Here is a 17,695-nt window from a genome sequence, read left to right on the forward strand (position 1 = left end):
TATAGCGGTATGGAAACATCTGACCCTTACAAGAAAGCTTTCACAAAAACACTCCCAGCACACTTGACAGAATGTGGGTGGGTGATCATTGCTGAGCAAATCCATATGACCTGTTGGAATGTCCCATGGCTTCCCAACCCCAACTGCCTTCTTTATATGTTCTGAAAGGTGGAGACTGTTAGGATCCTGCCCTCACTCTGGCGCATGCACAGCTTGGGGTCTTGTGTCTTACGTCATCAATGGGCACTGGTGACTACGTACTCACTTTAAAAAGCCGGATGCGGACCCCTTCCCTCTCTCTGTGCTCTCTCTGTTCTCGCTCTGCTCCCGCCATCTTTCTTTCTCTCCAGGCCTGTCTCCCCTCCCTTCTATCCCCTCCTTCTTTCTAATAAAGCTCTTTGTAACTCTGGTAGCCGTGGTCGTGGCCCGTGTCTTTTCCATCGGTAACCAGCGCCGCCACCAGCGCCGTTTATCAAAACCATCAGAGACCATAAACATTACCTACTTATTCATCTGCTAAAACAAGTCTCCTAACAAGATCCTAATATATGAGACCATTTGGTAACTTATGGGTGACTGAGAATCACAGAACATTTCTAAATCATCTAGTGTTCTCTAAAGTAGACTGGGAAATCTTGAATGCTAAGTAGGAATTGAAAAATCTTCACTCTCTAGTTGATTGAACTCTTTATTCAGTGAAGTCATTAATCAATTCATCCTCTCTAAGTAAATGTCCACTTAGTCCAGGAGTGTCTCAGGGGATTGCCTTTGCTAACTGTGGAGGACTCAGTAGAGGGGTACTTCTGTGGGTCCCGGCAGAACATCTCTAGATGACCCTGTTACAGATGGCCTCATTGGGTCACTCATTCCAACCACTTCAAAATCAATTTCATTTTGTTTTTTTTTAGTTGTTGTTGTTGTATCTTCCCATTCAGTCTCTTGCTCATAGCCTAGAACTAATGGACAAGGCTTTCTGGTCCTCGCCTTTTCTTTTCCGTTTGCACTGGCGTTCCAGGGGTAAGGTGGCTAATTTATACATCACAGGAAATAAAACAGCAGTGAATATGGCTGACCCCAGACATGTATAAAGAACGATGGGAAGTTCTGGGTAGTGTCCTTGAAGAATTCCGATTACTGCAGGAATCGCCATATCTCCCAGAGCAGCACCGATTACAAAGAATGCTGCGGATTTCCCACTTAGGCTGGTGTACTGCTCGATCCAGGAAACTCCACTGGGAAACGTGGTTGCCATGGAGGCTCCGTACACAGAAGTTGCGATCCAGAGACAAAGAGGGCTCTTGTCAAAAAGGACCAGGAAGAAAGACGAGGTCAGACTGCCAATGTTACTCAATACGATCATGGTTCCAGGCTGTAGGAATGTCGCAAAGAAGATGGCCAGGCCCCTGCAGGCTGCAAAGGTCCCCCAGAAGACGGAGTTCAAGCCGGCTGCTTCACTTTCTTCCATGCCAACATGGGTGGTGGCAAAGGAGAAAACATAAGAGCCAAATGTTATCTCAGCTCCAACATAAAAGAAAAAGAAGAGGAAGAGGAGACAGAGCAGGGCCCTGTGATATTTAGCTCTTCGAGCTCCCTCAGCGGTTGCGGTGGATTTTTTCTGCCTTGAGCGTTTCTTACAAAACAGACCAAACAGAAAGACAGAGACTACTAAAATGTAGGTGCCGATGGAAGCATATGCCCACAGCAGGTTCATGTCCTCAGGTGCTGCAAACAGAGAGTCTGAGGTGGCTTCAGAGGATCGGTTCAGCATCAGAGGGACCAAGTCTGTCTCTGTGTGGTTCTGGGTGGATGCTGTCGTCCCCCAGGCCAGTTTAGCCAGCAGGGGAGCGAGGACAGCACCCAAGGCAAAACTGAAGTGCAAGGCCTGCATGTGTGGAGCTCCTTTGTCCCCCCAAAGAGCCAAGATGAGGACATTTGCACCTGCCAATGAAACATGGGGGATGTCACTTCGTGCAGGGAAAACCAAATTGGCATTTACCAGGATAAAGAGCTGAGCCTGTGTCATAAGGCAGAAAACCTGCGACACTCTAAGTCACCCGACATTGGCCCCAAGTGATTCTGATCAAGGAACTGACCCATGAACACCAGAAAACTGTGTTGTAATATCTCAGCCTCATACCTGGAGTGCTACAAGCCGGTGAAGCACCACCTCCCTGGAGCCAGGCATGCTAACAAAGGGCTGTTATAAACAGTTCTGACATCACACGGGGGAGTAAGACTATAGACCTACTCCTTGCAAGTGTTTGAAATATATGTGATAACTAGGCACAATTTTATCATCAGATAGAGGCCAAACGACAAAGCTTTCTGGCAACCACTTGAAAATTGTGGGGGACATAATAAATATAAAACATTCCATCAGGAACCCAAGTGCTCTAGACTTAGATGTTTCAGTTATAGGAAACAGGCACACCTTTCAGAATCCACACAACACTGTCTGAACACTGGCAAGGGGAAAACCACAAGCATCCAAACTTTGCCTATTTTATTTTAACCAGTTACTTTGAAATAAGCATGTAATTCTACTTTGTAATTTTGCAACCATATGAAACCTGAGTTATAAAATATTACATAATGTATCAGATAACATTAGACCATCAAGGGATGTTCCAGCCAGGGAAGCAGATCAGTGACTTGCTGGCTTTCATCAGAGAAGCTTCCTGCAGGAGGTGGGGGAAAAAACACAGAGACCCACAGCCAGTGACCACACACACAGAGACAGACAGACAGGCAGACAGACTGACCGACCTTAGAACCCTTAGCTCTAGATGATGTCTCCATCAGATCCCTCCCCTCAGAGCTCAGAAACCCAGCTGAAGAGGAGGCAGAAAGAGTGTAAAAGCCTGAAGGGATGGAGGACACCAAGAAAACAAGGCCCCCTAAATCAACATGAGCAAAGCAAATATCAACTCAGAGCGACTGAGGCAGCATGCACAGGGCCTGCACGCATCTGCACCAGGTCCTTTTCATATATATTATGGCTTCCAGTTTAGTGTGGTTATGGGATTCTTGAGTGTGTGAATGAGTGGGCCTGCTTCTTGTGCCTTCTCTTGGGCTCTTTTCCTTCTGTTGGTTTGTTTTGTCCAATTCTGATATGTAGGTTTTTCTCTTAATGTACATTATATTATATTATATTATTATTATTATTATTATTATTATTATTTCTTACTTTATCCCTTAGGAGCCTGTTCCTCTCTAATGAGAAACAGGAAGGGAGTGGATCTAGATGACAGAGGTGTAGGGATGAACTGGGAAGAGGAGAGAGGGAAAACTGTAATCAGGATGTATTATGTGAGGAAAAAATCTATTTTCAATAAAAGGAAAAAGAAAGAATATCAAGGGAGAGCTAGACAGCAGGAATTGAAGGAAAGTCCATATCCTGTGTGGTATTTCGTACATTTTCAAATAGATATTGACAAATGAAAAGCTATACCTTTGGAGATTTGGAACTTCTGAAACAAATTAACAGGAAAGAAAGAAAGCAGCACAGAGTTTCTCTTAGCTCAGAAAACAGGATGTATTTAACTGTATGTCTGCGTCTATGCTTTCTTAGCCAGATGATGCTTGTTCTAAACCATCTGCCCCTCCTGCTTTACAATGATAAGATGTAACCCCCTAACGCACGCCCATTTCACCCAAGCTGCAACCACAGAAGGGCCTTTCCCAGGGCTGCTCCTGCAAATCAGTCTCTCGCAGAACAAAGCGTTACGTCCAATTGTATAGTTGGCTGTTCAAAATCACTGCATAATCAGCACCAAGTGCAGCTGCTACAAGGGTGTTCTGTCTGAGTGACCCCACGACCAAGTCAGCACATCTGTGTCATTACAAAAGTATGCATGGGACAGTTGATATCATCTGCTGTACTTTTCCAGTAGAGTTCCCACCCCTACATACCACACTGCAGGCTTCACACACCTGTATCCACAACGCCCACGGAAGCCCCAAAGACAGACATGGTGATGATCAATATGAGTGCTGTCTTGCAGAACGGGATGAGATAAAGGCCCACCGTTGTTGCCACCATTGACAGCCCTGGGAAGAAAGGTAAGAAATACAGCTGTGGGAGCTGGGAACACAGCTCAGCAGTAAAATGCATGCTTGTCTAGCAGGCATGAGCCCCTGGGTTTGATCCCCACTGCAGAAATAAACCTTAATATTAAAAAATGAAAATGAGCTATAAAAAAATTGTATTCCTCGGGATCATCAAACCTCTGAGAATACAAAAATAAGAATGAATTAACACTGAGAGTAGCAGCTTCTACAGTGGCAATGCAAAATCATGTAAATTCTATAAGGCTTTTGTAACTTATGATCTAAGCCGGTTTACAGTACTATTAACAATCATAATAAATTATACAGCAACGCAAAGTTTTATAGCAAAGGAGACAGGCCAGAAATCATTTACTTACTGTCACACATTTAAGAAACTAGAGAATTTTTAGATGTGGGCTAACAATGCTTTCAGTAAAGAAGAGTCAGTTTTTTTATTCATCAGCAAAAACTTATTTTCCTTGCTTTGTGTCTTATAATTCATCTAAATTTCTCTTGTGTCAATTTATTAGAAATATTATGCTAAGAGTTTTGCTGTCTTTTCAGGGGATGGAAGGGACAGTCTGGATTCCTCAGTGACACTGGGAAACAGGGACACAAGTCTACATCATTTCACTCACAGTCCCCTGCCCTTCATATTCAATCAGAATCCACAGAGCATGGCCGGGTTCCAGGAGTCATTCTGAACCCTGTGACCCAGAAGCCCTGCCCTACCCCCAGATAAACAGAGCTTCATGGTCAGCCAGTGTGTGAGTCTGGAGCAGAGCCTACATTACGGTAAAGGTCAGCACTGCTCAGGGCTTCATGGTCAGCCAGTGTGTGAGTCTGGAGCAGAGCCTACATTACGGTAAAGGTCAGCACTGCTCAGGGCTTCATGGTCAGCCAGTGTGTGAGTCTGGAGCAGAGCCTACATTACAATAAAGGTCAGCACTGCTCAGGGTTGCCGATCAAGTTCCCAGAGGGATCAGCCCAGACTCCTTCCAGCTGCCAAAGTTAGGGCAGGAGTCTAGAAGTCCAGCAGCCAGAAAAGACACCAGAGCTCTGGCCACTTAGTTGTCAAGCATCTGCAGGCTGTGCTCTCCACACAGAGAGCCAAAGGGCAGAGTCAGGACAGGCACAGAACAGCAAAGGTGGTGTTTACTCACCCAAAAGAAAGAACTGATTCATGTGGTCAAATAGAATCCCGCCAATCATGGTACCGCACAAGAACCCAGAGGCACGGCCCACAAATATCAGAGACAAGCTGCTGATATTTCTGTTCACGTTTGCTGCCAGGTCTTGAAATGTGGGTCCCAGGATAGCAACACTCATTCCCTAGAATTGAAAAAGACGAAAGCTTTTGATATACAATAATTTAAGTCATGTCTAAAAAGAGTGGTAACAGATTGTTCAACCGTAAAAAGAGGGGGTGATGTAAGACAGTGGGTTACTTTTATGTAATGTTGGATTTTCCTTTCTAGTTATTAATTATATAGTCCACACATTTTTTTCTGATATATTTCCAAGCTAGGAAAAGGTAAAAACAATGGGATGTAGTATATGAAAATAGTTTGCCAGGTAGCAGTAGTAAACACCTTTAATCCCAGCACTTGGGAGGGAGAGGCTGGCAGATCTCTGTGTTTGAGGCCAGCCTGGTCTACAGAGAGTTCTAGGACAGCCAGGGCTACACAGAGAGACACTGTCTCCAAAAAAATATAAAATAAAATATTTTTGAAGGAAAATCACTACACATGATTGTAGTGTGTGTGTGTGTGTGTGTGTGTGTGTGTGTGTGTGTGTGTGTGTTTAAAAACAAACGGTTTTGCTTTGTAAGATGCAAGGGGGCAGCCGGGCGGTCGTGGCGCACGCCTTTAATCCCAGCACTCGGGAGGCAGAGCCAGGCGGATCTCTGTGAGTTCGAGGCCAGCCTGGGCTACCAAGTGAGTTCCAGGAAAGGCGCAAAGCTACACAGAGAAACCCTGTCTCGAAAAACAAAAACAAACAAACAAACAAAAAAAAGATGCAAGGGGGCTTTTACTAAGGAAGTCACACACCTGAGGTCAGGCTATGGAAATGTGTTCACTGTGAGATAATCATCTCAGTTTTCTATGAGATAGTTCTGACAAAGTCACCAATTTTTCCTGGATGGTTTGACATTAGGTAGTATGTTTTTCTAAACAATTTCCATAGATTATACAGCATGCCACAGTAAGTGTTTACACACATATTCTGTATATGCAGCTGTTTGTTATTCAAGTGTTATAATTTACATTGCTCACGTGTCGGTTCTGCCCATTTTGAACAGTCTTCCTGACTCCCCCATCGGATGCCAGGGTTGGCTGAGCCCTCTGCAGCCGACTCCATGCTGTGGGGCCACCTGCATGTCCCCATCTTCGTCATCTGACTCACTGTCAGCATCTAAATCCTCCTCACGGCCTCCCTTCCCTCTGAGGGTCTTCTATGGATAGACCATGACTTTAGGAAGTTTCTGGTTCTTTATTAAACACAAGGACAATAGCTTCTGTCTTTCCACATTTAGCACACTTCAAGATCACAGGCACGTGCTTCACACATTATGTGTAAAAGTCCTTCACTGTCTTTGGTACACATTTGACACACTTCTTAGGCTTCGACAGCGGTTTGTATTTGCTGTATTTTATGCACATTAGGAACTTCTTTGCAGCGCTGGCATGCTCCATCACGAAGGTTTGCCTTAGTTTTCTTTTATCAAACTAGTCATTTTTTGAAGGTGAACGTATTCTGGTGCTTCTGAAACCTGGATTGAGCCTCGGTGCCTTTCTGGCAACTCACCACTAAATCACAAGGACCTCAAGTCACTGCAGCCTTTACTTTACAGCCAAGGGGAAGGTTCCCACCCCAGGTTGAGACTATCGACCAGGTTGAGTAGGTTTTGCATAGTTTCAAATGTACTTTGTGCAGTTGTTAAGAATTAAACTTAACAAGATAATTCTTCACCCTGGCATCATGGCACAGGTTTATAAACCTTGCACCTCAGAAGCCTGAAACAAGAGAGTAGAGAATTCAGGACCCCCCTGGGCTAGCCTGAGCTCAGGGTTAGCCTGAGTAATCCAGTGAGACATTGCCTCCAGATTGAAAACAACAGGGGTCAGGGGTAGAGAGCTTGCCGCTCCAGCATGAGGCCTGAGTTAGAACTCCAGATTCACGTTTTAAAAAACTGGGTATGATGACATGCTCTTGTAATCTCAGAGCTGGGGAAATCAGAGACAGACAGCTCCCTGGGCTCGCTGGCCAGCCAACCTCATTGATTTCTATGTCAGGTGAGAGACCTTGTCTCAAAATATGGACAGCACCTGAGAGCAAAGATTAAAAACTAATTAATTCATGAGGAGGCTGGCAGATGGCTCAGAGGTTAAAAGCATTTACTGCCCTTGCAAAGACCCCAGTTTGGTTCCCAGGACCCACACTGGCAGCCCACAATGACTAAAACTCCAGCTCTGGAGGAATCTTACACCTCCAGCCTCTTCAGGCACCTGCTCTCATGTGCACATACCCACATGAACACACACATATACACAATTAAAAAGAACTTAAAAATTAAATTTTAATTAATGCATGAAATGAAAACTACTAAAAAGAAGACATGTACAAGAAAGATAAGATGTGCCTCAGGAAGGGTCATCTCAGAACACAATGGTACTTGTTTTAAGGGGAAAATGCAGCAATTTTTGTACTAAAGTATATGATAAGTTAAAAAATAAGATGAGGAAATAGGGCAAAAACTGAACAGATAAGAACATTATAGAAGGTTGTAGACATGTGACTATATTTGTTGAGATTGGAAGGGAACTACTTACAAATTTTTCTAAAATTTGAGCATTAGTTTCTAAAGTACACTGCAAAACTACAATAAGGTTTTCTTATCATGCTGGCTGGCTCCTTCTTTTTCTTTTTAATATTAGTACATTAGTTCTATGCACTACAGCCTCCTTCCCCCGTCAGCGTGGCAGGGTCTTGATATCGTGGAGGATTTTACTTTAAACTTGAGGCATTTTGCCTAGAAAACGGGGATTCTCATTATCCCTGTGTCCCAGTGGATCCTTGGCATGTCTCAAAGAGATAATTCTCTTAACAAAACTAGAGAAAGTAAATTAATTGGGCTAATTTGTTATATTAATTACATGGGAAATGCTGCTAAAAATTAAGTAATGCTATAATTTTCAGTTGTTTTTGTGGGGGTGTGTTATTTTTAATGTGTCTCAGAAATTATGTAACATTCATAAAAATACAAGTTCTAGTAGAGCATCAATCCTAATTGTTATGTGTAAGTATCATATTCGAGAGTCAGGCAGAGTGGCCCTGCCTGGAGTCCTAGCTAATCAGGAGGCTGTTATATACAAGAGTCAGGCAGAGTGGCCCTGCCTGGAGTCCTAGCTAATCAAGAGGTGTTATATACAAGAGTCAGGCAGAGTGGCCCTGCCTGGAGTCCTAGCTAATCAGGAGGCTGTTATATACAAGAGTCAGGCAGAGTGGCCCTGCCTGGAGTCCTAGCTAACCAGGAGGTGTTATATACAAGAGTCAGGCAGAGTGGCCCTGCCTGGAGTCCTAGATAATCAGGAAGCTGGCAGGAGGGTCAATGCAGAGCACGAGTTTTGGTCAACATGGGCAACACAGCAAGATCCACCACATAGAATTGTAGCTCATCAACATAAACAACTTTTCTTGCTGAGTGCATCACTATTTTATAGTCTCCGACCATGGCCACTTTTAGTGTTGTCACTTACAGTTCATTGTTTGAGGGGTCTTTACCAAGACACTCTCAGTGTGGCATTCAAGGGCATTCATGGCAGAGACTCTGACAAGAACAGGATTCTGTAACTTTAAGATCGTTCCATTGGGCTGGGTAGGAATTCTCAGACTTCTAATGAAGAAACCAGTGGCTCATAAACATCAAGCTGATGTTTAACCCAGCAGCAAACACAATAAGAATTAAGTACCAAGGAAATGACTTGCAGATTTTCATGCTAAATAGCCAGTGGTAAAATTATTAAGCTATGTGGTTTGAATGAGCTCCACAAGATTGATCCAAGTTTAATGATCTACCATAATCTATTTAATGAACAATTCTAGGCACCTGAAGTGGAAGAGCAAAACTGATGTTTAAGGGATGGAAATCCATGGCCAATCGTGCGCTTGGCATGTCTGCCTGGTGCTCGCTGTCTTTAAAGCTTGCAACCTCGAAAGCTCTGTACTCTAAGACTCACCGTGCAGAGCTGAAATGACCCAGAACATAACCAAGCATCCGTGGATGGATATGAAAGGAGGCTCCTAACCAATGTTTGGTTTGTCAAACCCTTAAGTTTGGTTGACACTATAAAAGCCTTAAGTGATATGTTACCAGAAGCTTCATGCTTTAAACCCTCGTGGGTGGACGTTCACCTGATGCCCACAGAGGTTATTTCCAGTATGAGCCTTTCCCATACAGAAAGGCTGGAGCTATGTAGCTGTGATATTAGAGAATTTAATTTTCATAAACTGGGTGTGATGACACAGGCCTGGAATCTTAGCATCTGGGAGGTGGAGGTAGGAGGACTAAAAATTGAATGTCATTGTTGGCTACACAGTGGATGTGAGGCCAACCTGGGCTATGTGACAGCCTGCCCCAGAAGAAAAGGATGCTTTCCCGTGGAGCGCTCACAGAGAGCTCTCCAGCAACAGCAGTGCCTGTTTCTCTGCACAGTGGCATTAGGGCACACGTGTGAACCAGCTAGAGGGCGCAGTCCCGGGTGTTACCAACTGATGGCAACTATGTCCACTCCCACTGGAGAGCATAGACTAAACCCTGTGAGTAGTCACTTCAAGGGTGTATCCTGGGACTGGAAAGATTCAGTGGGTAAGTGCTTGCTGCCCTTGCAGAGGACCCAGGTTCAGTTCCCAGCACCCACACGAGATGGCTCATTATCTCCCGTTACTCAGTTCCAGGAGAGCTGACACCCTCTTCTGGACTCCATGAACACCTGCACACACATGGTATACACAAATGCATACAGGCATACCCATACAACATGAGTGATATCTTTTTTAAAAGGGCTGCATCCTTACTGATAGAAACTCACATATCTTGCACTCTCATAAACTATAACTCTACTCAGTAGTCATGGCTTTAAGGGATTCCACCAAAGTATATTTTGTCTAGGATGAAAAAAGCTCATTACACCCACTAACTGATGCTAGCCAGGATTTCCATGATCTAGAGTCTGGAGAATGGGGCTTTTAGAAACACCACCATAAACTTACAACCCTTCACTCTCAGAAGAGGCCATTCCAGGTTTTTTGTTTTGTTTTGTTTTGTTTTGTTTTATTTTGTTTCTTTCTCTGCAGCAAAAACTTCTGGGCCTTCAGTCTTGTATCTGTATCTCTTAACTGGAATGGACTGCTCCTGTCTGCTCTAATTGTGCCTGTGCAGGAGACCTTAGGAAAAGCTGGTCAGGGACATTTCTCCCCAGAAAGTAGACACCCTTATAATTATGGGTCACTTCTCTAAGATCACATGGTGGGACCTTCTCTATCATCACACAAGCCTTGTTACTTTTCCTTTCTAATACCTGGTGTCCCAACCCCTCCCCTTTCCTCTGAGGGAAATATTTGGGACCATAATGTGCGGATACAGGAAAAGCTAACGCTGTAGCAAGAAACCAGAATAATGATGGGGTTGTGGGCTAGGTGCTCCCAGCCAGGAAACACATTACTATTGCCAGTGATGTTCCAGGTGTCCAGTGACTCATCATCACACTCCAGAGGATGGAAGGCTCTTCTGGATATGCTAGACAACTCCACCCCTTGCTTCCTACACTCCCTGGTAATGAATGACAATATGACCTTTTCAACTAACAACCTAGTCACTAGCTGATGTTTCTAACAGGGATACTGGGCGTTTGGTCTCTGTAGTCTCAGGGCACTGGTATGTCATTTGCAGTGAACACTTAGTTAGGGGAAAGATGAATCCTACAGCCGATCAAATGCTCCAGGGGTTCAGGGGAGTGAGAAGCCACTCTGAAAGGTGAGTGGGAACATTAATATTTCACATAAATTAGTGGAACAAACTTATTGTTATAGACTTCCTCCCTCCACATTGGGTCTAGGGTATGGTGATGGAGAAAACAATGTTCCTCCTAATTCCTTTCCTTTGCTTTACTGCTGGACAGTGGAGCTCTAATGAAAGGATGCCTGAGGCGCTGGGGCTCAGCTCACGGGAAGATGAGGAGGTCCAAGTTTCAACCCAGCATCCCATGAAGATACTGCTGTTTCTCTGGACATGCTCCTGCACACATTAGGAAAACTTCCCAGGGGAAAGGAAGGGCCACGTGATGTATTCATGGGAACAGCCAGCACTTGGTCTGCAAGCACCCAGACTGGTGGATGCCAAGCCTGCCATATCAAGGCTTTCGAGCAATTATATTAAGTGGTTGTCTAAGTTCATATGGCTCCTGTTACCAGACCAACTGAGAAAATGGAGACCTCTCAGTCACCACCGTGAAGAACAGCAAGGAGCTGATTTGGTCCCTGACAGTGATTCTCTGACTGCTGAGCCTACAGTCCACTCTCAGCCCACTCGGGGATACTGAGGCTTTTTCTTTCTGGTGAGCCGTGTTCCCTTACTGAGAACTTTCTACAGCTCCTCCTGCTTGGGACAGAGGAGCAGGATTTGGGACAGAGGAGCTGTCGAAGGTGACAAAATAATTTAATGTTTTTGCAGAAAGAAGAATATCAAAAGGTACATGTTTCTCCCCACAAATGCTGGTCAATCATTAAGTGCGTCTCTAAAGACAAGGCACGGCCACTGTGGCATTCTGTCTCTATGTCAGATACAGCATTGGCTCCGTGTTGATGGCTCTTACTTGTGTGCTTTTGGCAAGTAAATTAAAGGAATCTGGAGTCGTCTGTTGTCATACAAGAGAGATTTCTGATGCTGTGTCTAGATTTTTCAGGATCAGAGACACAGCTCAGCAGGGAAAGGCAAGCGCTACTAACCCTGACAGTCTGAATTCTGCCCCGGGGAACCTACACAGTGGAAGGAGTGAACGGACTCCCAAAGATAACCTCTGACCTCCACACGCACACCATGCTGCAAACACACACACAAAATATATTGTAAATTGTATTCTAAAACCATGCATTTTGGATGCCTTTCCCGAGGGTTTCCCTGAAGGGTGAGTTATATAGGGGAATTGGACCCTATCTCTCAGGAGCAATGGAATGTTGCTTGCTAGAGGAGCATCCTTAGACCTTTGCTCCAGCATGTATGGACAGGAGTGACTAATACTGTGGGGCTGGCCTTTGCCTTTGGTGTTCTCCTTGCAGAACTGTTTAGTTTCCTACACCCGGAATGTGGGTCAGCAGCAGGATGCCGGACAGTGCTGCAGTGAGCTTACGCTAGATTTGGAGACTGTGAAAACACTTAAGGTTTTCAAACCACAAGAACAGTGGAAGAAGCAGATGCTGAAGCCAAAAAAGTAGAGTCCACATGGAAGTCAGAACTCCACTGCCAATCTTAAAGTGGTCCCGAGGGTGATGCCATATGGACCAGATGGAGAGAGAACACTGCACAGATCTCAGCAATGTCTGCAGTAGAACACCTGTGAACAGCTTCCTCATCATGCTTTTCGAGAAGGTTTGGAAGAGCTACACGTCAAAGGTGATAGCTCTTGGTTAGCGTATTAGTTCTTGGTTTGGAGTTTTTAGCTTTGGGGATGGGAATATAGTTCAGTTGGTAGAGCACTTGCCTAGCTCTCGTAAAGGCCTGGCCTCATCCACAGTTCTTCACAAACTGAGCATGCTGGCACACAGCTATTATCCCCATACCTTAGGAGTTCAAGGTCATTATCGGCTACAGAATGAGTTCAGGACCAGCCAGGTATAGAGGTTTTGTCAAAAAGAGGAGGAGGGAGAAGGGAAAGAAAGAAAGAAGAAAATTCTCTTTTAGCTTTTTATTAAGGCAGGAAACATGAAACGTAATTTGTTTAGACTTTTCTTTGGTCATCAAGGGATCACAAAAGGACAAAAGAAGTCAATTTATAAGAAGTTTTTCTCCCTCTGGAAGATAAACTTAACACTAAGGTATCAAACTTTACAAATCCTTGGTAATTTTTTTTTTTTGGTTTCTTGGTAATTTTTTTAACAGTGTTATTTTCAAGGAATCAATCAAGTGCCTGTTAATTGAAAAAAAAAGTTTTATTTCTTAATTAGGTGTATGTATGTGCTGTGGAGGGGGGATGTGCAGGTGCCCACAGAGGACAAACGGATCAGACCCCATAGCTAGAGGTACTGGTGGTTGTGAAGAGCCTAACCTGGACGCTAGGAAACAAACTGTGGCCCCTGTAAGAGCTGTGCACCACAGCATCTCTGCAGCAACTAGTTATCGATTTTACAGTGCATTTTTACAGTAGTTTGGGGATCTTGCCATGGAAGATACTAACACAGCCCATAAAAAAAGTGTAGTATGTAGAGTACATTTTGACTTCTTAAAGGTTTTAATTCTGTAGCCATTTTAAAGTGTTGGGCAAACTTCATGAGTGAATGAAAACAGTGAGGTTATTTGCACTTAATTCACAGTATTTTGAAAGTGTAATCAGATAATACCACAAAGGTGTTGAAATTTGGTAAAACCTAACTGCTAGCTTTTGGTTTGCTGTGAAGTTTTAACATTTTTTTTTTAATTTTATGTCTTAGTGTGGACCTCAGACTTACTACAGATATCCTCAGCCATGCTTCAGGTCAGTTCGTTTTTTGTTAGTTTGTTTGTTTTGTTTTTTTCAAGATAGGGTTTCTCTGTGTAGTTTTGGTGCCTGTCCTGGATCTCGCTCTTTAGACCAGGCTGGCCTCGAATTCACAGAGATCCACCTGGCTCTGCCTCTCAGGTGCTAGAATTAAAGACATGTACTACCACCGCCCGGCTTCAGGCCAGTTCTTAATTACTGGTTGTTCTTAATCCTAATGCATGTAGGATTTCAGACTAAACTCAATGTTGATGGGGCTGTGCTGTCTGTGGAACTTACTAAATTAGTAATTTTCTTCAGGAAAGCAAAGGATTTTGTTTTGTTTTTTAGGTAGAGCCCCATGGAGCTCAGACTAGTCTCAGACTTCATATGTAGCTGAGATGATGCTAAATCCCTGATAATCTGCCTCACTTTCTAAGTGCTGAGATTACAGGCATGTGCCACCATGCCAAAGTTGGATGCTTCTTTACAACAGGCAATCTTTTTTTTTTTTTTTCCCTGAGACAGGGTTTCTTTGTGTAGCCTTGTCTGTCCTGGAACTCATTCTGTAGACCACACTGGCTTCAAACTCAGAGATCTGTCTGCCACCCCATCCCCAGAGCTGGGATTAAAGGTGTGTGCCATTTGGCTATATCAGGCAGTCTTATGTGGGCCTTGATCACCATCCTAACAATTAAGACCAATGGGAGTCGAATTTTATCGATCACCTATTGCATGAACTGTATTGTTGATCTTAACCCATTTCAGTTACTCAGCACTATCCTCCTAGTGATCATCATAACTGACTCGCTGGTCCATTGTATCGCCTCAAGACTCATGAATATTTTCATCGACCCGTAGGAACTGATGTAACAAAACATGAAGAAAGTTGAAAGAACTAGAAAACTAACCGGTCATTGACATTTGAATTCCACAAACAGACGAAACGGCCATTCCTGTGGTAACAGAAAGTGCCTAAAACTACCTCCTTGGTTAGGACACAGTCACCTACCTTAACATGTCAGCAAACTGCAAGCTGAGAGAATATTCTGGAAAAGAGCCTGAGCAGACAGGCACTCTGTTCATCAGACTGCCAATGCCCAGAAATGGGCAAAGGTTGTACATGAACTGCAATAAAAACGCTCCTTCTGCATGTGACATTTTGTTCTGCCTACAGATACTGACACAGATGTTCCTGCAACTTTCATTTGTATAAAGAATATGCAAAAACAGACTTTTCCAGGCTCTTCTTTTTAATAGGTATAACAAGACCTAAAGTCTAAGGAGCTGTCTTTTAAAAGAAATTCCTTAGACTCTTTTTTTTTTTTTTTTTTTTTTTTTGGTTTTTTGAGACAGGGTTTCTCTGTGTAGCTTTGCGCCTTTCCTGGAACTCACCTTGTAGACCAGGCTGGCCTCGAACTCACAGAGATCCGCCTGGCTCTGCCTCCCGAGTGCTGGGATTAAAGGCGTGCGCCACCACCGCCCGGCTTCCTTAGACTCTTAATAAAGTTTCTAATTCATTTACATCTGGAAGCATGTATCTAAATGGTTCTATTATTAATAAAAACTCAGGAGTCAGATATTGGGGTAAAAACCTGAGAGATCAAGAAAGCATTGGAAGAACAAACAACCGACCCTCTCTGTCTCCACACTTCCCAGATCAAATGGTCGGAGAATCTTTCTAAGCCCCTTTCTACTCTTTCCTGTGCCTCTCTAGTGTTTTGTAGCCTGGGTCTTCCAAAAATCTCTATGGCAAACTCCAGTCAGCTAGTCATTGACTCTGCCCCCAATTCAAGGTTAACTATATTAAGAGTCTCAGAGTGTCACGGTACGATCAAATATCCTGCAACAACATTTCAAGAACTGTTGGTTCTAAATGCACCACTCTGCTCTTACATAGGCGGCATTGGTCCAGGACTAAGGCCCAGCATGAGCCCAGGTACACAGCGGGGAGCTGATACAAGAAGAGGAAAAGCACTTCATGTTTCCAAGGACTCCCACCCGCCCAGTGAGTGCTCAGAAAAGCACGTTCAGGGAATTCTTTCTCCAGCCCCATCAGTACAATCTAAGAAATGACTGTGGCTCAGAGTCTAGGAGAGAATGACTGACTCCCCAGAGGACTCTGCCTCCCAACTCCCCTGAATCACAATCATGAAGTGATGGGGAAGGGGGATGGTTGGCCACAAATACTGAATTGATGGGTAGCTCAAGGGTTTGCAAAAAGCACTCAAGCCTTGCACTTTGCTCCATGAAAATCACTTATGCAATGGAGGAGTTGATTTGAAGAGGGTTGTTGGCCAATTAAGAGGTGTTCTCAGCTCTGCCACTTAACCAGCCGTACGGTCCAGAAAAGTGATTTTTTTCCCTCTTGCCATTATTTCCCCATCCGTAAATTCAACCGATTGGCGTAATTTAGTCAAGCCACCAGAAAGAGAAGATCCCCAAAAGTAGATTTTTCTGTATAATAACTAAGGTTTAGACGGCTGTGGCTACAGACCCGGGCAGCCTGCTTTCTGTCTCCCCAGTACTCAGAGGAGCCCTACAAAGATAGGCTGTACCCGGGAAACATGTTAGGTTAAATCAACCGCGCTCTTGACAGCGACCCTCCAAGATTAGAACTGTGTTAGCTGGCGAAAGCGAAGCCCGGGAGGACTAACTACAGTGCCTAAGGTAACACAGCATGCAGGCAGTGAAGGTGAGAGTCCCGCTGGGAAGGCAGGTCGCCTGCAGGAGGCTCGCACCCACACTGGCAGGGACGCAGCCTCAGCTCTCACCAGCCCCAGGAAGGCGGCATACAGGACCGCGGTGGAGAACCAGCGCAGCGCGCTCCTGGCCCGGCTCCTCCGCCGGGAGGCCGCCGCGGCCGGCTCGCTCTCCGCCGGGGTCTCCGGCCGGTGGAGCCGCTGTGCGGCAGCCGCGGGCCCGGCGCTCCCGGTCTTCAGGTCCAGCTCCAGCTCGGCGCCTGCGGAGAGCTCTTGCTGCGGGCGGACGCTCCGGGGCTCTGCGCTCCGGCTCCTCCAGGCTCCGAGGTCCCTCCAGGCACCACCTGCCCCCGGGGATCGTCCCGACTCAGGACCTCGGGCGGCTGGACTTCGACCCTGGCCCCGGCTGGCCGCTGAGAACCTTCTCTCTCCATCTTCAAGAATCGCCTGCGGTCGCGGGAGGGAATCAGGCCTCTGGCCAACCAAGAGCCAGAGTCGGACCGGAAGGCGTGCTGGTTGCCCAGGAAACCGAACGCCGCCGCGCGACTTGGAGCAGCAACTGAAGCCTGGCAACAGCCGCTCAAAAGCCTGTGCTGCTAAGCTTGAGGGAACCCCGAGGGGAGGTCGTCCTCACAGGCCGGCAGGCATCCCTGCCCTCTGTCCACTCCTGCGCTCTCCCGGTCTGTTATTCAGCTTTCAGGCTACGGACACTTGCTGAAGCTCTGGAACAGGCTCCCGGAGCCCTGTCAATCCTCACCATACTCTGCTGTCACCTTAGCCAGGTGTCTACAGAGCTCGCCCAAGGTCAGTCAGCAATCACTGGCCCTGTCAACAGCCAAATAGCTCAAGGCACACGTGTGGGTTCAAAACTGCGGCTTCAAACGTCCATCAGCCCGAATTCCCGCCTGGAGACTGCATGATTGTCGAGTAAAGTCATGTGATCGGAGAGAGGTTGTACCGTTATCAGGCGGCAGCTTTGTTCCATTTGCTTCACTCAAGCCAACAGTGTGATGTGTTTATCATCTGTCTAAAATCTGTCCTATCCACCGGAAAACCTCCTCGTTCTCTACATCACTGATTACTTATAATGAGAAAACATCGTTTCATAAGATTGTTGGTCAAGAACCAAACCGGGAGGATTTTTTGTTTTTGTTACAAAAAAAATCACAACACAACAAAAACCCTTATTCCTGTAGATTACCCACTTGCTGA

General features: G+C 45.2%; 1 protein-coding gene and 1 pseudogene across 1 annotated transcript; both read right to left on the bottom strand.

The window, feature by feature from the left end:
• Nucleotides 1-721: 721 nt before the first annotated feature.
• Nucleotides 722-5,581, bottom strand: LOC131918746 (sodium-dependent glucose transporter 1A-like). Its single transcript, XM_059272951.1, is given in 4 exon segments — nt 722-952; nt 954-1,938; nt 3,934-4,050; nt 5,214-5,581. Coding segments are annotated over 4 exon segments (1,434 nt in total). The 5' UTR covers nt 5,380-5,581; the 3' UTR covers nt 722-786.
• Nucleotides 5,582-6,150: 569 nt separating this feature from the next.
• On the bottom strand, nt 6,151-8,871 carry LOC131918766 (uncharacterized protein C9orf85 homolog; annotated as a pseudogene).
• Between the last annotated feature and the right edge of the window lie 8,824 nt (nt 8,872-17,695).

Source organism: Peromyscus eremicus, chromosome 8b (genome assembly GCF_949786415.1).
Source record: "Peromyscus eremicus chromosome 8b, PerEre_H2_v1, whole genome shotgun sequence".
Lineage (NCBI taxonomy): Eukaryota > Metazoa > Chordata > Mammalia > Rodentia > Cricetidae > Peromyscus > Peromyscus eremicus.